General features: G+C 42.3%; 1 protein-coding gene across 1 annotated transcript in view; it reads right to left on the bottom strand.

Moving 5' to 3' along the window:
- Positions 1 to 24367, bottom strand: part of LOC101825198 (myosin-8) — a 29789-nt gene extending 5422 nt beyond the window's left edge. Inside the window, exons 1-32 of the mRNA XM_005067606.4 lie at positions 24324 to 24367; positions 22680 to 22919; positions 21600 to 21743; positions 21361 to 21517; positions 18346 to 18373; positions 18140 to 18248; positions 17955 to 18047; positions 17761 to 17824; positions 17066 to 17164; positions 16871 to 16974; positions 16575 to 16713; positions 15307 to 15425; positions 15069 to 15218; positions 14071 to 14241; positions 12592 to 12901; positions 12417 to 12484; positions 10724 to 10811; positions 10525 to 10642; positions 10100 to 10223; positions 9867 to 10003; positions 8270 to 8525; positions 6044 to 6286; positions 5756 to 5932; positions 5532 to 5677; positions 5360 to 5450; positions 4738 to 5127; positions 4199 to 4325; positions 3761 to 3879; positions 3450 to 3646; positions 2030 to 2213; positions 1780 to 1945; positions 1477 to 1601 (exon numbers count right to left, since the gene is read on the bottom strand). Coding sequence (XP_005067663.2) covers positions 1477 to 1601; positions 1780 to 1945; positions 2030 to 2213; positions 3450 to 3646; positions 3761 to 3879; positions 4199 to 4325; positions 4738 to 5127; positions 5360 to 5450; positions 5532 to 5677; positions 5756 to 5932; positions 6044 to 6286; positions 8270 to 8525; positions 9867 to 10003; positions 10100 to 10223; positions 10525 to 10642; positions 10724 to 10811; positions 12417 to 12484; positions 12592 to 12901; positions 14071 to 14241; positions 15069 to 15218; positions 15307 to 15425; positions 16575 to 16713; positions 16871 to 16974; positions 17066 to 17164; positions 17761 to 17824; positions 17955 to 18047; positions 18140 to 18248; positions 18346 to 18373; positions 21361 to 21517; positions 21600 to 21743; positions 22680 to 22889 — 4653 coding nt within the window. The 5' untranslated portion in view covers positions 22890 to 22919; positions 24324 to 24367. The remainder of the gene's footprint in view (positions 1 to 1476; positions 1602 to 1779; positions 1946 to 2029; positions 2214 to 3449; positions 3647 to 3760; positions 3880 to 4198; positions 4326 to 4737; positions 5128 to 5359; positions 5451 to 5531; positions 5678 to 5755; positions 5933 to 6043; positions 6287 to 8269; positions 8526 to 9866; positions 10004 to 10099; positions 10224 to 10524; positions 10643 to 10723; positions 10812 to 12416; positions 12485 to 12591; positions 12902 to 14070; positions 14242 to 15068; positions 15219 to 15306; positions 15426 to 16574; positions 16714 to 16870; positions 16975 to 17065; positions 17165 to 17760; positions 17825 to 17954; positions 18048 to 18139; positions 18249 to 18345; positions 18374 to 21360; positions 21518 to 21599; positions 21744 to 22679; positions 22920 to 24323) is intronic.
- Positions 24368 to 25527: the final 1160 nt, after the last annotated feature.

Raw genomic sequence — 25527 nt, 5'->3', positions numbered from 1 at the left:
CATCAGCAGGAGAATGGAGGTGTGCAGTGTCCTGGGTCAGTTAAACTAACCTCCCTCACTAGTTCCTGTCTTTGTGCTACCATCATAATCATTATACGCATCTACTATGAGTTTGTGAAGACAGCTCTTATTGCTGTCATCTTGCTGAACTTTAAAGTTAATGTAGTTGTCCTAAGAACCTATGAGGCAAATCCTTTTTTGGTCATGGATTATATATGTCAGCTCTGTAATAAAAGTACTGTGCACTGTCTAAAGATTCATGGCAGTGCTGAGAACTATCTGATTAATTTTATGTGTGGCATACATAATGTTCCATAAACTACAATTCTCATGTGTAAAATACTAATCTGGCATAGAAATGATCAGTTTACAATTTTTTCTGATTATATAATGCATACTTATTGTATAATGTGGAGATAATATATAAAAAACACTTTCCCATTGTCCCTCACAGAGAGACAGCTATTTTAATGTGGTACACTTTATATATTAATTTTTAAGGCAGGTTGTCTTGCTTTTATGGTTCAGTGTGGCCTTGGGCTCCTTCATGATCCTTCTGATTCCCCTATACTATTTTTATCTAATCGAAGTTGTATATGCAAATACATGTTTTGCTTTTTAAAAGCAAATATTTGTGTCTATCATAAATCTTTCCCCACATTAGTCATACGTTTTTGGTTTTTTTCACTTATTTATTTGATAAATAATTGAGAGAGACAGATAGAAAGAGAATGTGTGAGTACATGAAGGTCAGAGATAGATCTATGTGAGTTGTACTTTTCATTCTACCTTGTGGGTTCAGGAAATTAAACAGGGGGTATAAGGTTTGGTGGAAAGTGCCTTAACCCACTGAGCCATTTTTCTGGGCCCCTTTTGGTCTTTCAGGGTGAGACTTTGCTACAAAGCTTTGGGCAGCCTTGGTCTTACTACGTAGATCAAACTGGTCTCAAATTCGGGATAATTCTCTTGCTTCTGTCCCCAAATGCTGGGATTTCAGGTATGTGTAACCTCTCCTGGCCTATTAATGATACTAATTTGTTATTTGGAATTTTCCTTGTAGTAAATTTTAAGAAGCTGAAGATGGGTTAGAGTATTTGTGTTTTTCTCAAATGTATTTTTTTGCATATGTGATTGTGTGGCTGTATGTCATGTGGGTGCAAGAACTCCAGGAGACAGACAGTGTCTGATCCTCTGAGGCTGGAGTTAGAGGTGGTTGTGAGCCACAGATGTGTGTCCTGGGAACTGTACCCAGGTGCCCTGGAAACAGGTCCTCTGGAAGAGCAACAAGAGCTCTTACCAGCTGAGACATCTCTCCAGCCCCAGTATGGGCATTACTAATTGCCCTGTGCACAAAGGTCCTATATTTGAATTATCTCTGCTCTATAATAATGTATTCAGTTCATGGTACCGTTACTCAGCTTGATAGTTTTGCTCGTGTTTGTCTTTTATTTTCCCCCATAACATAGTAACATGTACCTCTGCTTCCTCTAAGGCAGCCTGGATCTCACATTTCTCTTGTTCCACTTGCTTCTTTATTTTCTCCAGCTCATGGATGTGCTTCCCTCCCTCTGCAATCTGTTCAGTCAGGTCCGAAATCTCCTCTGTGGAAGAGCAGACAAGAGAAAATGTGGCAACATGGGAGGGTATAGCCTGGGCTAAGTAGGATCCAGAAGGCTGGCAACATGGGAGGGTCTAGCCAGAGTTAAGTAGGATTGGAAAGGCAGGCCATATGGGAAGATCTAGCCAGGGCTAAGTAGGGTTGGGAAGGTTGAGACTCACGCTGCAGATTCTTGTTTTCTCTCTTCAGAGTCTCGAGTTGATCCAGAGACTCCTCGTAGGCATTCTTCACCTTGAACAGCTCTGTGCTGAGAGAACGAGACTCCTTCTGGGAGGACTCAAGCTCAGCCTGAGTCTCCTCATACTTCTGTCTCCATTCTGATAGAACCTAAAAAAGCCATAAATTGTCAGCCAGGACAGGGAGAAGGAAGACCAAATAAAGCTTATGTAAAGTTTAAGCAGGCTAAACCACCTTGTCAAAGTTTCTCTGCTTCTTGTCCAGGGCAGCACAGGCCGCGTTGGTCCTCTCCACATCCAGCATGAGGTCCTCCACCTCATTCTGCAGCCTCTGCTTCGTCTTCTCCAGGGAAGCACATTTGGCATTCACGGCTTCCACGTGCTCCTCAGCAGCCTGCAGACGCTGAGCCAGCTTCTTCCTGAGAAGTTAGCCAGACTGTCAAGACCTGGCCAAAGCCAGGAACAAAGCAATAACTGCTGTGGTTCCTTCTCATTGTCCTGTCCTATATTGGCAAAACCAACTGATTTTCAAAGCAGTGATCACAAGACTTGCCTTCTAGAGTAACGAACTGGAAAGTTCCAAAATTGGTGAAGTTCCCAGAACGTTGCTGGATTCCCACAGGCTGCTGTCAGTGCTAGGTGCCTTATACATTCAATGACTTGGGATTTATAGGAGTTCTTATTGGGGATAACTGTGAAAATTATTAGCTAGGGCAGCATTGTGGATTGGTCTACATAGCCCTGCTTAAGCCAAGAAGAAGTTGAAGCTTACTAGATACCTTTATTGGGCAAAAAGATACCAAATATGTTTATTTTCTCAGACTTTCTGATTCCTTTAAAGACCCCTTGCCCCCAGAAAATAGATAATTTGTTTAAATCATAAATGTTTGGACCATCTAACTAGAGAGCACAGTTGATAGATAATCTGGATAATCCACACAGCAGAAGCAAAGGGGAGTTTGACTTTCATTTGAATACTCTGTATTCTTGCTTCAATCCCAGTGCTGTACCAAGGCCACTTCCTTAAGACACAGAAAACCCCTTTAAACGTGACACTCAAGAATGTTCATTTGAAGGTGCCCTATGTATACCAAGACTAAAGTTGTATCTTCTTATATTTTTGGTTGCAAGCCTAGCCTTTAACGGCGGAGCCATCTCTCCAGCCCAAGTTATATCTTCTTTAGACCAACCCTAGACATGTTGTATAGTTTGGAGAACTTGATTGTGCCTTTTTAGAGAGATGTCTGTCCACTCAGCTTAAGAAGATGACCCCTGGAATAGAACATCTGGTTCCAATCCAGCCGTTTCTCTGAATAAGTCTATACCCTCAGGTTAGGAAGTTAACTTCTTGCAGTCTCAGTTCTCCCATCTACAAAAGGAGAGAAACGGTGACAGCAACCTAACAGTGCTGTGAAAGTTAAATGACCCCATGAGTGTGAAGCACTTGAATGGAGATGACTAGGAAAGACAAAACTTGTCTTTGCTTCAGCTCCTGAATTGAAACAGATGTGGTTAAAGGAAACCACACTCAATAAATTTTAGCTACTGATATTTTTGTGTTATCATCAACAAAACCACCGTGACATCCCATGGAAGTTGCTGAGTTAAGCAACATGGAGAGCATAAATTTATTTTCTTAAGTTCACATCACATACTTGGCCTCCTCCAGCTCCTCTGTGCGCTGGATGGCGTCCGTCTCATATTTGGTCCTCCACTGGGCCACCTCGCTGTTGGCCTTGGACATGGCCCTCTGCAGCTCAGCTTTGCCTTCCTGCTCCTCCTCATACTGTTCCCGCAGCAGGTCACAGTCATGGCGGGAGGACTGCAGGGCGTGGGCCAGTGCGTTCTTGGCCTGCAGAAGTGACAGTTCAGCGATTTCAATTCATTGTAATACTTACACACCTTAAGTAGAATGTAACTGGGCATCTCAAGTTTGGCTTGTGAAGAGGATTCTGGTAAAACTCACCTTGGTTTCTTCCTCTAGCTGACGCTTCAGCTCCTCGATCTGCTGGGTAGATGCCTGCTTGCTTCTTGACAGCTGAGAGACTAAAGCATCTTTCTCGTCTAACTGTCGGGAATACTCCCCTAAGGACAGTAGAAGTGCGAGAATTCACGGTATAACAACAAGCTGTGTGCAGATGTGTGTGGTTTTTTAAATTCATTTTTAAACATTGTTACAGAAATTAACAAAAAATAAAACTCAAAATGCAGATTTTCAGGCAGGATTGCCACAGAAGCATAACAAACCAGCCTATTTAGTTTTGCTTCCCTACACCTTTGTGGCCTGCCATGAAAAAATTCTGATAGTTTGTTCGTTTCCCTCTAAAAAACGAGAGTTTGCCTGTATGGTAAGAACCCCTTTCGCGCGGTGCAGGATGTGGGGAACCAGAGAAGGCGCCTTTACCTGCTTCCGTCTGCAGGCGTGCTCTCTGGGCTGTCAGCTCGTTGATCAGCCGCTGCTGTTCCTCCTCCTTGGTCTTCAGCTCACTCACCTGGTCCTCCAGAGTGCGGCACATCTTTTCAAGGTTTCCCTGAGGACAAGGAAAAAAAAATCAAACACTGAATATAGGTGGAAAAAAAGATAAACCCCAATTCTTTCAGGATTTAAGATGTTTTAATATTAAAAATAAATTATATTTTAATTATATGTGAGATGTGAGTAGAAAGGTATTATATTGGTGCTTTAGCATGTGACAGAATTCAAGATAGATGCTACATTCCTTGTTGGGAGCAACCCATGTATCCCAATGGTGTTGACACTCACTTAAGTGGATTTTGAAGACATCGTAGTTGGTAATTTTAGAAAATGAAACCACAGGAATATATTAGGATGGGAAATATTTGAATAATACTATAAGATCCCTGCAAACCATGTTTGATGCCAAGAACGATAGATGCTGGTTTTCTGGCTCATTGACCTCCTCCAGAGACCGTGTCAGGTACCTTGGCTTTGGCGATAGCCTCTGCATTGCTGCTAAGGTCATCGATCTCCATCTTCAGCTCGCTCTTCTCCTTCTCCAGCTTCTGCTTGACCCTCTGCAGGTTGTCGATCTGCTCCCCAAGCTCCGCCATACTGTCCGCGTGCTTCTTTCGAAGTGCGGCTGATGTGGCTTCATGCTGCAGGGTGGCCTCCTCCAGGTCCCTGCGAAGTTTCTGGAACTCAGTTTCCCGCTTCTTGTTTAGCTCCACCTGAGCAGATGTGGCCCCGCCGGCTTCTTCCAGCCTCTCGCTGATCTCTTCCAGTTCCCGGGAGAGGTCAGAGCGCTGCTTCTCTGCTTTGGCCCTGGATGCCCGCTCTGCCTCGATTTCCTCCTCCAGCTCCTCAATGCGGGCCTGGAAATCAAACAAGTAGGTTAACACATCTCAAGTTCATTTCTATTTCAGTTTTTTTTGTGGAGTGTAGAAACAAAGAAAGATAAGAGACTGGGTGGTGTAGTCCATGCCTTCTCTACCAGAACTCAGGATGCTGAGGCAGGAGAATTGTGAGTTTGACGTTAACCTAGACTACTTAGTGTGGCCCCGTCACAAAACACCAGATAAATCAATAAAAAGAGAAATGGTTCACCTGCAACTCTTTGATCTTCTTCTGCAGCTGACTCTCTACTGCTTGCTCATCTTCAATTTTGCTTATCAAATTGCTGATTTCAAACTCCTTCCTTTAGACACAATAGCAGACATGTTAATATGAAAATTATTTGAAAGATGGCATCACATAGAATTCTTTCTAGAGCCCCTACTTTTTAAGCTTCTCATCAAGTTGCTGTTTGTCATTTTCTATGTCCATTGTGGATTCTTGGGCCAGTTTGAGGTCCCCCTCCAGCTTTCTCTTGGCTCTTTCTAGGTCCATCCTCAGTTTCTTTTCTTGCTCTAGCGATCCTTCAAGCTGATGGGGGAGAGAAATCCGTTAAAACCGAAATGCATTTAAAGAAATATTTCAAAAGGACATTTAAAATGTGCTTACATCATCCACTTGCTGCTCAAGCTTGGTTTTGGCTTTGCTCAGGGTGTTGACTTTGTCCTCCTCTGCCTGCAGGTCATCCAGCGTCTGCTGGTGGGCCTCTTGGAGGGCCTTCTTCTCCTTGGTCAGCTTGGCGATGGTTTCGTCCAGGCCTGCCATCTCCTCTGTGAGGTTTTTCACCTTAGGAAGCGAACATGCTTTGCATTACATGTTATATTTTAATAGATTTGCTCTTACGTTTTACTTCATAATTCAAAAGAGCCATAAACTTTCCGTGTACACATCTCATACCTTGTTCTCTGTGGCATGCTTCTCCTTCTCAACCTTGGCCAGTGTCAGCTCAAGGTCATCGATGTCTTTCTTCAGCTCTGAGCACTCGTCCTCCAGCTTCCTCTTCTTGGCCGTCAGCTCAGCATTGATCTCCTCCTCATCCTCAGCTCTCTCTGTCACCTCCTTGATTTTGGCCTCCAGCTGGATTTTGTTTTTGATCAATTGTTCACACCTTTCTTCAGCATCAGCCAAGCTGTCTGCTTCCTGTGGGTTCATTAAGACACTTAATCTGTTTCTTCCTTTGAAACTTACTTTTTTTTGCACAAAGTGTTCATTGGAATTGTATTGAATTTCTCAGCATGAGAAATTCATATATAAGAGCACCTTTAACTGACTATTTTATCTGACTGAGAGACGTGCAACTAATTAAAAAGTAAGACTGGGTGTTAAGACACAAAGAAGTGTACACAAGGATTGGGCTGGAGAAGGTATTTTTGTGTGTAGAAGAGAAGGAGCTACACACAGGGCAGTAAGGAGCTTGGATTTTTGTCTCCAAACACCCATAGCTGTTGTCTTGGGCAAATTGCTCCCCCGCTAGTTTTAGGGAAGTTATAATAAATAATCTCTGAGATATCTAGTTGTTATAATCAAGGATGTTGATTTAGTGACATTGGTTAGTTTTGATTTCAATTATTTTTTCAACATACTGGTTGTCAAATAGAATTAAAAAAATAAAAGTAAAAGTTAAATTAAATACATTTCCATGAAGCAGTATTTTTAATCCATTTGGACTTTTATGATGGTCTGTAACAATACTATAATGGCTTGAAGTTTCCGTTTCTGTTTAAAGAATTACCTATTATCCTCAAAATGAATTTCAGAATATATAAGAGCAAGTAATTCTGAGAAATTATACTGCTTCATAAAATTTTATAAGTAACTAATTAAAGGACTCAAAAATTCAGCCATGAATTTGCTAGATTGCTCTGCTCTGGGGCTTTCTCCAGCTCCTTCAGAGTTATTTCATTTCGGTGTTGGAAATGGCTGAGGCCGAGGATGTCTCAGGTCTTGTTGTTGTCTTTCATAGTGATACACTCGGTGTGTATTTACTTACTGACCATGGAAAGAGACAGACAGGATCAAGTCTTAAGCATTTGATAAACTATCTCACAATTTCTTCCTAACAGTGTTGGACTTGTTGACCAAGGAAATGGGAGGCTATGTCTGACTGAAGTACTGTTGCTAAAGTCACTCCCCACCTTGACTACAGCTTCTCCTTGGACTTATCAATAGTGACCTTAAGAAACTCCTTCATACACACAGAAGAGTTGGGGGGGATGCCCTGCACTGCCTTCCAGGGTAGTAAGTAGTTCTGCCTGAGTAAATGCAAGTATGTACATTTAATAAGCTAAATCTCAGGGGTCAAGGAAAGGAGGGATGGTTGTCTTGACCTTTTCTCTTTTGGCTTTTTGAAACAGGGCCTCTCTACTTAACCCAGACTGTCCTGGAACTCACTATGTACACCCACTGGCCTTGAACTCACAGAGATCCGCCTTCCTCTGCTTCCCGGGTGCTGATTATATTGACATATAAGACAATCTAAGCACCTGGATTTTTTTAAATAGAACTATCCTGGCACATCTTATTGTTTGTTTGTTTGCTTGCTTGTTTTGCTTTGTGTTGTGCTAGGGTCTAAACCCAGAGTTTTGAGCAGATGGGAGGTGCTGTACCAGTGAACTGTATCTCCAGCTCCTTTTAACTTTTTGAGACAAAATCTCACTCCATTGCTGAGGCTACCTTTGAACTTATTTTATAGCTCAGGTAACCCCTGAACTTGGGATCCTTCTGGCTTAGCCTCTGTAGTAGCTGGCATTAAAGGCCTGTACTAGTAGGCTTAGTTCAGAATTTTATTTTTAAGGCTGGGACAATGCAGCTAAGCCAAAGAAGTAAAATATTTGAGTAAGATTTGGGGATTTAGCTTTAAACTACTTACTTCAAAGTTGTTAAATTTTGTGATGTTACTGAATCTTCTTCCCTTTCCCCTTTGTAATGTGGAAGTAATTGTACTCTCCTCAACACAATATTGACAGGTAAGCAAACTACTAACAAAATAAAGCCACCACCATCCCTCAAAAAGTTTTTCTTCCTTTTCCTCAAGTCAAGCCCTGACCCTGTGCTGTAAGTGTTGGAGGCCAGGCAGAGTTCCTGTAGCATGGTGAAATGAGGCGGCCACCTCAGAGCACTCACAGATTGAACCTGGAGCTGCAGGTCATTTTTCTCCTTGAGGAGCGTGACCATTTTTTCCTCCAGTTCCTTCCTCTTTGCCTCTGACTTGGCGAGCTCATCTTTGGTTTTCTGGAACTCCTCCTTCATGGTGGCCATCTCCTTCTCGGTCTCTGCACTCTTCAGCAGGGGCTTGATCTTGAAGAAGAGCTTCATCCAGGGCCAGTGCTTGACGTTCATGAAGGCGCGGACGTTGTACTGGATGCAGAACAGGGCTTCTCTGGAGTGTGAGAAAAGAGGGTGCAATTGTCCCATTGGCAGCAATTTGATTGACATTTATAGCAAGCAACAGGCTTTTCCTGTACTGACACATGTTCATTCTCACAGTCAGAAATACAGTCTGTAGTCCTCAGTATGGCTGCTTTGCTAACATGAGTGCTATTCACATGGAGCGATTTAGTGTGCTCAATCCCTGGTGAGCTGGTAAAGACAGACTGAGTCTGTAGGGCACAGACTGTACTGTCTGAGCAACCGCTGCCACAGAAAGAGCATCCTCAAATGAGAATGGTGGCTGGGAGAGCATGCCCATTGTAATGGGACTGTGCTGTCCTGCTGTTGCAAGCTGTGAGCTGCAAGGTGAGGGGCCATATGTTGAATGATTTGCCTCACCTCAGCCCAGCTGCTCTTTCCTTCAAACCTTCCCTCTTTGATCACCACTGAATCAGCCACTCTTCTCTTGTGAGTGTCTTCAGATAATAAACTGGCTTTTCTAAATTCTTTAAGTGACTCAGTCCTGTCAGCTCAAGAAGTTCATTAACATCAGAAGACATTTTTAACAAAGATTAAATTCCAAAATTGTTTTATTTAAATAAAAAATCGAAATGGTAATATTGGTACAATCCTTCAAATGGTAGCAATGGGCTGGCAAGGTTTGACTGGTTTATAGCAACAACACGTAGGCATCTTTAAGTTTGTTAGCATGCAGGTTTTATTTCTGTTGGTTCAGTTGCTAGGAATTCTGACTTTGAGAAGATAAAGATGGGTAGGAAAAAAAAAACACTTGTAATACCAATCTACAAAATACAGGTGAACAGAATGAGCAAACTGTGTGTGTGGCTAGTGACTAGAGCAATGAGTAAAAATGTCGTGCAAATAAGTTGTGTGAAGTTAACTGGGGAAAGAAGACAAGGTAGATATGGATGAGGGGACAGGACCTGCACAGGCTTGAGAACAGGAGTTGTTTAGCACGGCTGGGAAAGGCTGTGTGGTTAGACATGGAAGATGATATGGTAGAATATATTTGATATGACATGATATCATGAAAGATACGGTAGAATAGAAGGCCTGGACAGCCAAGCAAAGCAAGGTGGATTTGGCATGGAATACCATGGGGAGCTGGGGTCAGAGATGTGGGGCAATGAAAACTGCCTGCTGCCGACTTTCTTGTGTGTGAGATAGATAGGGCAGGAGAGAAGTTCTGGGAAGTCTAGCCTGAAGGGCGACACTAATGTTGATGTGCTATAGGGGTGGAAGCTCATGCTAATCAAAGAATGTAAGCATCAGTGCACAGGGAAAGCTGATGGAGAGTCCACATGATCCCGCTGCCGTACATAGCCCTTACCTCCTCTGCAGCATCTTCTGATACTCCACTCTCATTAGGTATCCCCTACAGACCGCTTGTGTTCTTGTGATAATCTGGGCCAACTTCTCATCTCTCATTTCTTCCAGGAGACCCAGGAGGCCAGCTTTGAAGAAAACCTGGAGAAACAGGAAGTCACAAGTCATCCCCACACTCAGCAGACACAGAAAAGGCTGTGGATACATGGGTCAGGTGTACCGGAATCGCGACCATACCTTGGTATGCCCAAATTTATACTGGGTGTGGTCAATGTCAATAGAGCCCAGGAGTTTCTCCGAGGCCTTCTTGCTGTCGATGAACTGTCCCTCTGGTATAGCACTTGCATTTAAAACTTTGTATCTGTTTGGTGAAAACACAGACAAAATGATCAGAAAGGTGCAATTGCTTACCCAGCTGCCACAAAAAAGTACCTGTTTAAATCCCAGAACAAAAATGAAAGTAGAGATCTAATTGTTCTCTAAGATCAGATTGTGACCCAGCCTATTATACTACCCTCTACCACAGGACTGAATTATTTGACTTCTTATTTGTGTAGTTATGCTAAGTGGAAGACACAAACTATAATGGGCAAAGCCCAATTAGGATAATAAATAATCATAGCATTCATAGCATTCAGTATCAGACAGCTAAGAGGCCTGACCTCTGTTTAAAGTCCCCATACAGGATCCTGCTGGGGAACCCCTTCCGGCAGATGCGGATGCCTTCCAGCACACCGTTACACCTCAGCTGGTGCAGGACCAGTTCGTGCTCCATGGCACCTGCAAACAGAAAAGGAGTTAAGTCCTGGGGGCTGATTTTTCAGATTGGGCTTAGTTTGTTATCAATGCTCAGTGTCTTACCGGGGGTTTTCGTTTCATTGGGAATGATACACCGCACGAAGTGAGGATGTGTGCTTCTCAGGTTGGTCATCAGTTTATTTAAGTTCTCCTAGAAAGTGAGATAAAAGGGCCTTGAGAAAGTCGTGTTTTGATTTTTCTTTTTCTTTCTTTTTTTGGGAGGGTAGTAAAAATAATACAGTACACTCTTAGCTATTGGATGTAAGCATATGGGGCTTTAGCTGCTGCGTTTTTTGAAGGCTTCAGTGTTTAACCTGCTAAACAGCCAGAACGCCAAAATACTGGAAATAGATGCAGATTACCAAGGGATCCATTGTAACACCTAGATCCAGACAGCCAAGTCAGTAGCCTCCATACACAGGCAAAATTCCCAGCCAGTACCACAAAACAAAGACTACAGGATCCCTCTGCCACCACGGCCAGCTGATGCTATGCGTGCCGTGTCTCCCTGGGCCTCATCTGAAAACAGTGAAGATGATCTCTGTGGCCTCTTTTGTTTGTTAGCACTCATAATGTTCACAGTAGCTACCAATTCTCAGCGCAAACCTGGGTTAGCAGTCATTCCAACCTTTGCTGTTACTTCCTTTAAAAAAATGATCACAGCATTTTCTAATTTATTGTTTTGTTTTATGAAGAGTGTGACAGAGACTGTTTCACTAAGCTGTAGAGAACACACGTGTAAATATCTCTTCGTGCAAATATCTCTTACATGTGCTTTTTTCACATCCCAGTCATTAGGAAATCAAAACAAATACCATGATATCTAAGCCTAAAAATACTCTCACAGACAAGTTTACAAAGCAACCATCAGTTTTGTTGGATAATGCAGATTATAGAGAAATGGAAAAAGAATAGAACAAAATTTCTGGGTAGGTCAAAGGTCATAGGTCACACCTGCATTTTAGTTTTGAAGGCAATGAGGCAAAAAAAAATCCTCCCAAGCAGTCTTCAGAGTAGACATCTTACATGTTCCTCCCAAGAAGAACCTTGCTCTTGGAGAATTATAATTGCATTATGGAAATGTGCAGGTATATAATGGATAAGCTACACTATTTTGTAAATAGAAGTATTATTCTTTTGTAGTCAACCATCCATTCAGATCACTGGGCTTGGTCTTATGTGGCTTTCATCTTTTCTAAAAATGTCAAACCCATCTCAGGGGAAAATGTGTTTTGGTAGGAGAATGTTCTAAAGAATGCATCTCATGCTCATTTTCAAAGGAAACTTAAATCCTGGCAAAGCGGCACATGCGCGAAATTCAACACTCAAGAGCCTGAGGTAGTAAGTTCACAAGTCCAAAGTCAGCCTGGCCTGAGTATGAAGATCCTGTCCCAAAGAAAACAAAGGGAAACACAAGAACATCCTCAAATGATACTGTTAGTGAGATAGGAATGCAACCATCACAGGGATAACACTGAGGGTCAGAAACACATTTCCTTGTGTGTGTGTGTGTGTGTGTGTGTGTGTGTTGTGTTCAAGAAGCTTCTAAGGGTGTGTTTGTGTTCCCAAATGCTTTGGGTAATCACAATAAGGAATAAATAATAAAGCATCTAAGTATTGCTTTAGATCTATCCCGATGAGAGTGAATATCTTAAGTGATTCCTGTCACCATCCATTCCCTTCTGATTTATTCTAAATCCCATACTTTAATCCTTAGAAACTGAATATATTTTTCCAATTTAAATTCATACTGTACCCTGAAAAGGGCTGACACGGTCTGGAAAGAAGAGCCCTTCTTCTTCGCCCCTTTCTTCGCACCGCCATCTGAGATCAAAAGAAAACTCATCAGTAGAGTGGTCTCCCAGAAGCCAGAGCAGTACAGGAACATTTTGAGGGAATAGTCTGATTTAGATGAAGGACATAGACAGTACCTGCTTCAGCACTGGCATATGTGGAAAAGAGGCTGGCCAGAGTTTTCATTGCTGACTTCTGGTACAGTCCCACCACGGTATCATTCAGGGGGTCCTTGTTCTTGTCCAGCCAGCCAGTGATGTTGTAGTCCACAGTGCCAGCATAGTGAATGAGGGAGAAGTGGGCTTCAGCCTTGCCCTTGGTAGGCTTGGGCTTCTGGAAGTTGTTGGATTTTCCTAGGTGCTGGTCATACAACTTGTTCTTGAAGGAGGTGTCTGTTGCCTTGGGGAACATGCACTCCTCTTCCAGGATGGAGAAGATGCCCAGTGGCTGAATTCAGAAAAGTAGACATATGTCAGCTTCACTTCTCAATAAATGTAGACATGGTGTCTGTCATTTGAATTATGAGCGCCCCCAAGTAAATATAAACACAGAGAAAGTCAAGCTTCATGCTCAAACAGTTCCTTTGTCATTCCTAGAAGGACTTACCCACCATCTCATCTCTCATTCAACCAATAGCATTAGGGTCAGTTAAAAGAATAGCTGGACATGAATTCCAAGGAATTTGCAGGTGATTTGTTAAATACATTTTATTATCATACACCCACTCCCTGTTAAATGAATAAATTTGTTGTCAAAGTTTTATTTTATTTCAAAAAGGATGTACTGGAATTGAGAAACTAACTCAGTGGGGGAGAGGACTTGCTGTGCAAGAACCCACATAAAAACTAGGCATGGTCATATGCATACCTGTAACCCCATTGCTGTGGGGTATGTAGGAGGTCTCCAACCTAGTGGAGGTCCTGTCTCAAGAGAATACTACAAAATGTGATGTGACACAGTAAGACACCTAGCTTCCTTTTCTGGTACCCACATGTGCACAGGAGATATACTTACATGTGTTTAAATGCCTGTGTGCATGTACAATCTCTCTCTCTCTCTCTCTCTCTCTCTCTCTCTCCTCTCTGTCTTGTCTGAGAATAATATCTGAGTGTATCCATGTTTAGTGAGAAAAAATAATATAAATAACTCAAACATTACTTAGGAATTTTTAGATGTTTAGTCTCCTTAAATAAAGATTATTGAGTAGTACAAGCCATTTGAGTTCTTGATTTCTAGTGTGCTGACTGTATCATCTCTGCATCAATTTTTATTTAGAAAATAATTAATTTGTATTAATGACACTCTGGACTATAATAGAGGCAGATTAGAACTAGTGAGAGCATTTCCAGTGAAGTTGACAGTCGCAGATGTAGTTTCACAACTGTCTTTAAACTGGATATGAATCAGTATTGGAACAAAATGGGGAAAGAACTAAAGGAAGCTAACTAACCCCTCCCAAACCGTTCTCTTATAAAAATTGTAAAGAAGAAGTGATTTCTAAATAGTGTGCTTCCAGTTTGTTCAGCTCTCAAAAGAACAGTAATGCTTTGTAGAATTCTTTAAGAGATCTGAGAGTCATCCTCACAGACAGACCCTTCCATGAAAGCTGTACAAACCTTCTCAATGAGCTCAATGCAGGCAGCCAGGTCCATCCCGAAGTCAATGAAGGTCCACTCGATGCCCTCCTTCTTGTACTCCTCCTGCTCCAGCACGAACATGTGGTGGTTGAAAAACTGTTGCAGTTTCTCGTTGGTGAAGTTGATGCACAGCTGCTCCAGACTGTTGAACTACACAGAGCAGAAGAGATTTCCCAGGTTTAGTGGATATTTGTAGGAGAGAAAGGGAAAGTGGTTTATTAGGAAAGCTTACTAATAGAGGTGGAACCCTCTGTTCTCTAGTTCTAGAAGAGTTCACACTCTTAACTTTGGCTGTCCTGTTATTAAGGAAGACTTGTGTTAAAACCATCACTTGATGTATAAAATGAAATTGACAGTTTAGTTTCTCTTCTGTTGACATCAATTAACCTCCTTGTCTGATCTTTGAAAGTAGAGATCTGGTGCAGTGTAGCAATTGAAGATATGAGAGTCTTTACAATCACTTACTGTCTCACTTTACTCAAGATAATGCCCAGGCCTTCAGGTGAAATAGTTTATATAAGGCAAGCATGGAAGACGAGATGCCAGCACCTATGACTGGGCTCCTGCCTCTGAGTTTTCTCCCTTCCATGCCCAAGTATCAATGCAAGATGCCAATTGCTGCAGACAGAGCCTATCATGACTTTGTGTCGCATGACCATGGAATCTTTAGCACATGTTTGATTTTCCTTGTATATCCAATTTCTGGTGTAACAATAATGGTAGCATTATTGAATTCTCTGTATTGAAGGTTAAATGAGGCAACATTTTGAGTTCCTAGAATAGTATCAAAAATATACTGACTGTTCAATAAATTTAGCTATTATTGTTATTATTTTATTATCTCTTAGATATTTTGGGGTTAACTCTTGTACTAGGTACAGTGTTGGAGAAAATAGTATGTACAATATAAATGATTCTCAGTACATCAAAGTTCAAAATTGTGCCCCTCACTTTTTATTATTGTGATGATAACTCACATCAAAGATCTCAAAGCCAGCGATGTCCAAGACCCCGATGAAGTACTGCCTGGGCTGCTTGGTGTCCAGTTGCTGGTTGATGCGGGTGACCATCCATAGGAACATCTTCTCATAGACGGCCTTGGCCAGGGCACCCACTGCATTGTACACCTTTATAAATACAGTAATATTTGTTAGTGTTATCAAGCCATATCATATAGGCCTTGGCATATGTGATTCATGTAGGACATGTACTTACTTGTTGCACAGTCTGGCCTTTGGTGACATACTCGTTGCCAACCTTGACCCTGGGGTAGCATAAGGCTTTGAGCAGGTCAGCAGAATTTAGATTCTGAAGATAGGCAGCCTTGTCAGCCACTGTGATGACAGAAATCAAGAAATGTTTAACATTTATCCTCATCCCTTTGTCTTTCTCCTATCTAATTACTCTGTTATTTGGGTTAAAAATAACTTTAAACAGTTTCAGAGAAAGTCAATTAAGATTCTTTGTATGTATATTAAGGCATATGGTTGCCACTGAACGGTTGATCATTTATATGGTTTTTAGTGACTTGTTGCAAGTAGGATTTGAGAACACTTTCACTAACCAGAGCAATGTTTATTGTGACATTCTGCTCAAGGTTTGAAATATAGCCCCCTCCCACACTTTTAAGATCAGGTATTGCCAGAAGAGTGAGATAAACATACATAACACTCACTATTAGGGAGGGTAAAAGGCTGAATACTTGGACTCTTATAGGACTTTTACCTTTCTAGGTTTAACCAGACTGGCTCAAAGGTACTTATTTCTTCATCTGAAAAAGTGGGTGTTAATTAAATTGGGTGATCCTCTCTAAAGGTATGTGTAATGCTCTATGTCAGTCTCAAAGGTATAGAGAAGATTGAGGGAGAGGGAGAGGGAGAAGAATGTCAGACTAGGTTGGTTGGGGAAGGGTTTGGGGCAGGGGAATAACTGGGTGGTAGTTCCTATGTACTGAATGCATGCTTTTTCATATGTAGAACACATGAGTTTTCTATGTCAGTTCCCTTTGTTTGTATCTGACTTGCTTTCTGCATTTGAAGGATTTACATATAGACAACACCTACATACATACAGATGTACCTAGGAGCATCCTTCATCACTCACCCTGTGCAAAGATTCTCTACTGCCAGTTCCTAGGCTTTCCTAGCTAGTGCTAAAACAATTTATAAACCTATTGTATACCTACCTACCTTTGCCAAGACAAAACAGGAATATTGTTCCACCCCAGTCTGTTTCCAACCCTGTAGCTCTCAGTTGAGCTCCTGTGTGGCAGCGGGGGTTTGTTATAGCTTATTTGAACTGACAGTGATGATGAAGTGATGGAGATAGGAGAAACAAGGGTAGTGGGGAAGGCGTGCACGTTGACAAATGTGCTCTAGTCTTCAGAAGTGCAGTCACAAGGAGATGTGAGTTTAGGGTGGAATTTAAAGTGTTTCAATTTGAAAATTCTGCCATTCAAACCTAGCTAGGGGGTCTTTTGATACCTTCAGTGCCATCTGGCTCAGCTTGCTCCTCACGCTGCTTCTGCTTGAACTTCATGTTCCCATAATGCATCACGGCCCCTGTGAGCTTATAGATGGATACTTTTTCTTCAGGTGAGAAGCCCAGGATGTCAATGGCACTCTACCAGGAAGGATGAAATGGCAGAGGTTAGGGTAGAAGACACTATTTATGAGAATTTATAATATACACCAAGGTGATCACACCTCTGTGGATTTGCTGCTGCCATTTCCATACATAATGGACATTTAAAAACATGTGTGTATGTATTATAACTTACATCTGTGGCCATCAACTCTTCTTGGTCATCAATGCTGGGCACTGTGATCTCCCCCTGACTGACAAAGGCGTAGTCATACGGGTTGGTGGTGATCAGGAGCATTTCTGGATACACAGAATTACAGGTATATGTTTACCACGAGAAATTGTTAATACAAATTTTAACTCCCATCCACAAATTTAAGTCCTTTCTTACCAATTAGTTCTGGTTTCTTGTTGGAAGTGATCTGATAAAAAATGTGGTAACTTCTTTCAGCTTTTAGCTGGAAAGTGACTCTAGACTTTTCCAGAAGATCTGGGAAGAAAGAGATGGGACTAGAAAAACAATCCATTCTTTTGACATATTATAAACGTTAGCATCTTTGGCCAAAACTGGGGACACTACATTTGGCTCCACTGAGATTTTGACATGGTTCTCACCCTGCAGTTACATATTAGAACTGAAATGCATGTGATAGCCATCATGTACCTTTCCATGTAGGTGCAGCCACTGGAGTACACTTCCCTGGGACAAGTTTCAAATGAGGAATCCATAACCTCTGTGTGTTCACTGACTTAAATTGTCCTTGGATCACCTCACATTATCCGAGATGAAAGTCTACCTTGGAGACTTTTAAATCAGAGAGAACCCAAAAGTAACCATGGGGGTGGAAGTTAGAGTTGATTTTGAGGTTTGGAAGTCCTCTGAAATGTGAGAGAGGACTGTCACCCTTAGACTGAGATAAGGGGTACAGATAGTGAACTGTGGGTGAGTCTGGCATGAACTCACAGACAACTCTGTGGGCACACTGCTGCTCTGCAGGCTCCTTGTACAGAAAGTGTAACAGAACGCCCCTGCAAACAAACTGGCTTGCTTCCTCATTTAGATTTTTCAGCAGGTCAGTTACTCACATGTTTCGATATCAGCTGATGCCAGTTTCCCTGTGGTACCAAAGTGGATTCTAATGAATTTGCCCTGGAAAAAAATGGCAATGTGTTTAGCACTAAACATGGAGGCACATAGAAATAAGCACTGGAAATATTCAGATATGATGACCCCCACCAAGTAAAGATCGAAAGGGTCCCTTTTTGACCAAGATACTCACAAAGCGAGAGGAGTTGTCATTCCTCACGGTCTTGGCATTGCCAAAGGCCTCCAGCAAGGGGTTGGCACTGATGATTTGATCTTCCAGAGTCCCCTGCATAGGAAAGAGTAGTCCTTGCATCTGGGGATCCACACTCCTAGGCACCCTAGCAGAGTCTGGATCACTGTTCTGGCTACCAGGCCCACCTGCATTTTGCCAGACTCCTCCTTCTTCTTCTCCCCAGTAACTGCAATTGTTGCAAAGTACTGGATGACACGCTTCGTGTTCACAGTCTTCCCGGCCCCGGATTCTCCACTGCCAAACAGAAGGGAAAGATGATCAGAACTGTGGCACATACTGGCAATGGTTAAGACAGGCACTGGCTCCCAGAAAGAATGAGAAAGTCACATACGTGATCAGGATGGACTGATTCTCACGGTCTGCGAAAGGAACAAAGACCACCAGTCAAACAAAGCAAAGCAAAGCAATGTGTATTCAACATAAAGCAACAGAGTCATGCAAACTCAGACTTGGCCCCTTCAAAGATGGCACCTGTGAGTTCAGCTTTGGGTTTCGGTGAGTAAAATATGTGAAAATGAGAGGCAAGAATCATCTATTTCTTTTTTTTAACTTTTTGTTTTTGTTAAATACATATAACATGAAATCTACCTCCTTTTAATTTTTGCATGTGTTCCTGTGGTTGTTTGAATGTGTGGACGTGTGTGGATGCGTGTAAGTGCATGTGCACCTGTGTGTGTGTCCGAGCCTTCCATGATCACGATCACTCTGCACTTTATACACTGAGGCAGAGTTTCTCAATTAAACCTAAAGCTCTCAGGTACAGCTAGTCTAGCTATCCAGCTTGTTTGGGAGAATCCCCATTCATGACTCCCCAGCTCTGTAATTCTGAGTAGGCCTGGCCCAGGCTGCATTTGCTTGGGTGCTGGGGATCCATAGTCTGTCCTTCATGCTTATGTAGCAAGCACTTTATTCATGAAGCTGTCTCCCTGGCCAGATACACACCATTTAAGTGTGTAGTTCTGTGATATTATGCTTCCTCATGTGCAGCCATCAGTACCTTCCGCTTCCAGACCTCTTTTCATCTTGTAAAACCCACCCTCCATATCCATTACATAGTGGTCCCCTTCCTTAAGACCTGAAAACCACTCTTCAGCTCTCTGTTGACTAATTTGACTACTATCAAGCAGAGACCCACAGTGTTTGTCCTTGTGACTTTTTCACTTAATGTGTCCTCAAGATTTGTCTAGTGGTGATACTATCAGAACCGACTCTTTTAAAAAGAAGAGTAATATTATTAAATTGTATGGATATACCACCCTTGGCTTAACATCTGCTGGTGGGTGTGTGGGTACCTTGCATTTTTTGCTGTTATAAATGCTGCTACTGTGACCATGGCCTACAAAGAGCTCTTTGAATTCTTTTTGCTACCTTTCCAGCAGTAGGGAGCACAGATCAGGCCCTAATTATATTCCAGTTGCTTGAGATCCACTTTATTGTTTTCCATGGCAGTGTGTAGCCTCCTTATTTCTCCATAGACTTTCTAACACTTCCTATTTTCTTTTTTTAAAATCATAGCTATCCAAACGTTCATGGGGGCATATCTTACTATTATTTTACAATTACGCTATTAGAAAACTTAAACACACATAAGAACAGCGACTATGATAATGAGACCCTGGGCGCCCGTCTTACAGAGGAATAGTCATTAGTAATTTGGCCAATTTCATGTCATTTCTGTGCTAACCCAACCTCACTGGATTATTCTGAAGAAACCTCAGGCATGAGGCCATTTTTGTTGTGAGGAATATGAGTCACAGGATTGTGAGGTCATTAGAGACCTAACTATGGCTTAGGTGAAATCCTCTGCTTATAAGACGGGGAAGCTGAGACTCAGAGAGGAGGAAATGTCTTTTTAAATATGAATTAAAAAGATAAGGTTGCAGATAACTGGGTCTTTTGGCTTCCAGTTTACATATCATTCACCTTCTTGTTCTCTGCCCAGTCTTTGGTGTCTCTCATTTGACTGCTGGAGATGCCAAATAAGATATGGTCTGAAGTTGTACATGTTTGTCATTTTTTATTTTCCTTTTTATTATAGATGTTTATATATTCATAATATGTTTGTATCAATTTTCTAGTTTATTAACTCTGCAATTCTGGATTGACCGATAATTTTAACTTTAAAGTATTTCCAGAGCAAATCACTATAAATCTAGATGTTAGTTGGATATATATACACACTTCAAAATTCTTAGGCTTCTGTTCCAGGAAATGGGTATGGAATTTGATTAATAAGATTTTTTTTCCTAATGGGAATAAAACCATGGACAACCATATTGCATTTAGAGAACAGACAAGAAAGCAATCTCCTGGTCTTTTGGGCGGTGTTCAAATACTAAGCAGGCCACTGCCAGGGTCCTGCATAGTTTTGTACGAAAAGCATGTTTGGGAGCCTAGGTGACTTTAGATTTAGGGTAGCCCCAAAGTCTGTAGAGCCTTTGGAGGAGATGATGTACATCACAGCACTGAGTATTGAAGCCTCTGATGGAAGCCGGGTAACTTTGGGGGAGGTGACTAGTTTTTGTGGGCAACCAGAATACAGCTTCTGGACACAGAATCTGTGTGAAAGTCCCAGCAAGTCTGTCATAGGGGGTCCCCGGTGTGTCACTTTCACCTCTTCCCATCTTAAAAGACAATCTACAAACAAGTGCAGCAAAACTAACAGGAAAAAAAAAAAAAAAAAAAAGAATGTCCCCAGCAACCAAAACTCCCCAGAAGATCAGGGAATGGGGGAATTAAGACCATAGCCAGAGGCAGCACACTGGGTGTGTGAAGACAAAAGCAGTTAGTGCTGTCCTGGGGCCTATCATGAGAATGCTTTGATTAGGTGGGGCTCACAGACTTTGACAGGAGAATGTTTCAACGTCTGTGGGAGAAATTTCAGAGGTCTCTCTCTATCCCCTCTCCACCTCCAATTCACTCCTGCTCAGTCCCCAAGGCTGGCAACATCCACAGAAGAATTCAGAATTCTCTGGATGTGGTTGAAATCTTTCCTTGGACTGCTGAGGAGGTCAATGTTTTTTAAGATCTATTTCAACTTTTGCATCCAAATCAGAAAAAAAACAATGGGAAGTAACTTAATCTGTTTTCAGAGACCTGCCCTTTGTTTCCTCTGAGCTTGCATTGCTATCCCTGTTGGCTTGGGCAGGCCAGTGAATTCCAGAGTGTCACTGTCCACATCCTAAAGTGGAGGTGACTGCTGGAAAGAGTAAATGTCATGGCTGTGTTGTTCTTTGGAAATGGCAAGTCCCATGAGGCAGCAGTGTCTTATAATAAGACTAGGGTGAGCTCCGTTTGTCTATACCAGTTGCGTGTACACGTTCCTATAAACAGATGTCTCACTCACCCGTCAGCATGAACTGGTAGGCGTTGTCAGAGATGGAGAAGATGTGGGGCGGGGCCTCCTGGCGCTTTTTGCCTCTGTAGGCCGCCACCACCTCGGGGTTGTACACTGGCAGCCACTTGTAGGGGTTGACAGTGACGCAGAAGAGGCCTGAGTAGGTCTGGGAAAGAAATCAGAAAATTTAATACAGTGCCTCTTGCTTTGTTTTTAAGAGAAATGAATGCTCTAGAAAGGCCTCTCACATAGATCATCCAGGCTGCGTATCGCTCTTTGAGGTTGTACAGCACTCCGGGCTCATGGAGGTGGGTCATCATGGCCATGTCCTCGATCTTGTCATATTTGGGTGGGTTCATAGGGAAGACTTGATCTTCCTTGACGGTGAGAGTCTGGTAAGAAAGCAGGCCAGTCTGAGATAGGGTTTCTGCCTGCTTGTTTGATTTGGTTATAACTATGATTAAACACACTTTCCATTATATTATTATTTATGCTTTTTAAAGGGTATGAGCATATTTGTTTTGGGGTCTGATGCCAAGAAAGACTATTTCCTGTGAAAATGTAGGGGTTAGTACTTCTTGTGAGCATATTTTAAGTGTACAAATTCGGAAAGTTTTTTTTTCTCCCAAAACAGGGTTTCTCTGTATTGTTTTAGAAGGTGTCCTAGAATTCACTCTGTAGACCAGACTGGCCTCGAACTCACAGAGATCCGCCTGCCTCTGCCTCCTATTGCCGGGGCAAATTCAGAAGGTTTAACATGATTGTTTTTCATACACTCATGCAGCATGGGTTGATTGAATCCACCCACCCTCCATGACCCAGCTATCATTACTTCCATGGTTGTATGGCTGGAGGAATTGAAACCTACATACAGAACAGAGGCCCAAAGGCCCCTGGTTATTGCAGCTCTACTCAAGATTCATTTTTCCTTTGTTTTTATAGTCATTTCACTAGGTGAAGCATTTTTAATTTTTCATCCCACTCATTACAAGAAACTTCTTTAAACATATCAATACTTTATAGAACCAAGTGAGTAACCCAGGAATTTTTGTCACAGAAGGGGGTGGTTTTCATTTTTTCAGGCTTGGAGATTTAAACCTGATGTAGGGAACTGAAGGGAGATGGTGGAGGCTATAACGGATTGAATCCTGAGGGAACTTGGGAAGGGGAGATTCTGTAGTCTGAATTCCTTTAGCTCCCAAATCTTAGAGCCACACACTAGGAGGAGGATACTTGGGTGGTTGAAGGCTCAGGCAGCCCTAGCAAGGGAGATCTCAACTCTGGAATGAAATGAGCCACAGAAATGAGCTCAGAGCATTCTCACTTACTGCTCCACTTTCTGTCTTCACGGTCACTTTCCCTCCATCCTTGCTTTGTATGATGCTTTTCACATAGGACTCCTTGGGCTCCGCCACAAAGACAGACGTTTTTGCATCAAAAGGCTTGTTTTGGGCCTCGATCCGCTCCTTCTCCGATTTTCGAAGGTAAGGAGCAGCTTCACCAAAAATAGCCATCTCTGCGTCCGAACCCGAACTCATGGCTGCTATTTATTTAGCCGAGGTGTCTGTCTTGGGGAACAGGGGAGAGGGAGAAGAGAAAGCAGAAGTCAGACTTGTGGATGAGAATCTGAAATGCGGTCTACAGCACAGGCCGAGACCCTCCCTTCAATCTGGCATCTTGGCCCACATGCTAACACGGTGTGAAGGGCTAGTTAGGAGAGAAAATGTAATTTGAGGACCGAGTTTTAGGTCTTGGCAAATGTCCTTTCCAGAATCTTGAATCCCAGGAGTGGGTACCTACATCTGCCATGCAAATCTTTTCCCTACCCTTTCCCCCCCTTGAACTCTAGTGATCTCTGTAGTTAAATCTGTTGAGGGATTGTTTTACAGCAACTGTCATTACTTTAATCCACTTGTCTCCTGCAGAATGTCTGCATCTGCCACAAGCTAGGACAGCCACCTAGTTAGGAAGGAAGCATTGCTTTGTGCAAATGGGAGTTGGTATTTTCAAAGCTATCAGAAACACTTTCTGATCTTTTAGATGATCATTGTTGATCCAAATCAAAGGACTGTTTTCATTCTGTTGGCTTTTGGTGTTGTGTCTCTTGGTGGGCTGTTAGAACTTCCTAACCAATCCATGTTCTGGGTTTTCTTCCTTTGGCTCGGGAACAGGAGACTTAGCACTGCCCTGTCCCCCAAATCTCTTTTGACACGAGAGATTTCAACTTTCAGTTTAACTGATTTGACCACAGAGGGGAAATGAGTGCTTCCGCATGGAGGCATTTTTTTCCCCAGGAAAATTCCATGGGGTTCTTTTCTTTCTGCTTAGGAAAAGAAAAGCATTAAGAGTTTGTCACATGCACAACAGTTACTGACTTATGATAGACCAGTGAGCCTCTGCCTGGAGCCATGTAACTGGCGAATTTTTGCTTTACTCTCAGGTAGTAACCTCCTTAGGGAGCAGCAGACTGGCTCCTAAATTATGCATGGCATTTAGCACTCCGAGGCTGGAATATCTGTGACTTTGAAAAAGAAGACCAGTGTATTGTTTTCTCACAAAATTAAGCAAATCCTTAAAAATAACTCAAATATGGTTTTAACAAGATGTTTTTGTTTCCAGTTTTAAGTAAGGCTTCCTGGAGTGTTAAGGCACTGTCTATAAAGTGTATGCGTTTGATGCTTTGCAGCGGAGGCCTTGGCACACAATAGTTTATTGCTACTGGACAGTCATAGTTGCTAACTCACTGTCAAAACTCATCCTGTCCTAAATGTCCCCTTAATTTAGGGCTTCAGTGAGGCTAAGCGGTCTCTGAAAATAAAACCTTGTGGAAAAATGATTTCCAACATGTGTAACCAACCAGTCACCCCAAAACGCTTTCTGCTCTAAAACCACAGAAATGTTGGGTAATTAAGAACTATTCACAGGTTCCTTAGGTTAAATCCCTTCTTTCATCAATAAAACCCAAGTCTTACCTCTAGGGTTTTGGATGAAAATGCAAAATCACAATGGTCCCACACTGCAAAACATGAAGTTTCCTGTTAGTGATGCCCAGCAACCCTGGCCATGTAGTATAAAATGAAAAGTTCCCCTGACCCAAAACTTCAAGCTTAAGAGGAATTGGTTCATGCTCAAGTAGTTATAGGGTGCTTGCTGCTTGCCCCCAAGGCCCTTAGTGTCCCACGTCTCCAATCACTTACCCCAGGGCTCTTGGCGAAGATAGGACTTGAGGGGCAGTCCTGCTTATATAGGAACTGAAGTGCTGATGCTGCAGCTACCTCCCCTTTGTCAGGACAAGGCATTTGGCAACAGGAGCCCTCGGCGTAGTTTGTAGTGACATTTGGCATGTTCGGATATAATTAGAAGTATTCATATCATTCAGAGTATGTGAACCAATCTCCTATAAATAATTTGACAAGGACCATTCTGCCCTCTGAGAATGCTTTCGAGAGTGTGCTGGGAAGGGGATCTTTGACAGTGCCTGGTGGGACTTCTTATAAGTTAGTTCTTAAGAGCTATATTCAATTTGGCAAACTGTCATGCACGCCTGTCTTGTGCTGCCAAACGATCAGATGCCCAGCAACGCACTTTCCTTATTTGTTCCCTAGGAGCCCCCACACTGCATTCCCTTGGGTCATCGCCAGGGCTCATCCTTGGAATCTGCCTGGGGCAGCAGAGCCAAACTGAGAAGAGCCTTTATGCTGAGTCTCCACCATTGGGCCAATGCCCACCCAGAGAACATGCAAAGGAATTATTATTAGAAGTTAATGCGTTCACGGTAGGGAAAAACATAGGACAGAAAAGAGAAAATGCATCTAGACTCCAGTCTACAGAGATAAGATGGGGGATATAAGTGGGGCTGTGTTTTATGTACACTTATGTCTTACAACCTGCCTTAACATTAATGTAGCTGATTTTCATACTATTTATATAATTCACATCCTTATTCTCTAAAGAAATTATTTTATGGCTATGCTTTTAAAATTAAAATCTTTTTTGAAGTCATTTATATTGAGATATGATTTATATATAGTATAGCTTACCCTTTATAGGTGATAATTATGTTTTTTAAACTTCATAGTAAAGTTCACTTCCTGTGTCGTGTTTATGCGTGCACATATTCACCTAACCATAGAATGTGGTACAGCTAAAGGTCCAAGAGCTTTGCTAAGTGTATAC

This window comes from Mesocricetus auratus, unplaced genomic scaffold (genome assembly GCF_017639785.1).
Source record: "Mesocricetus auratus isolate SY011 unplaced genomic scaffold, BCM_Maur_2.0 Super-Scaffold_100007, whole genome shotgun sequence".
NCBI classification, from domain to species: Eukaryota; Metazoa; Chordata; class Mammalia; order Rodentia; family Cricetidae; genus Mesocricetus; species Mesocricetus auratus.
This window is presented reverse-complemented; position numbering and strand designations above follow the sequence as displayed.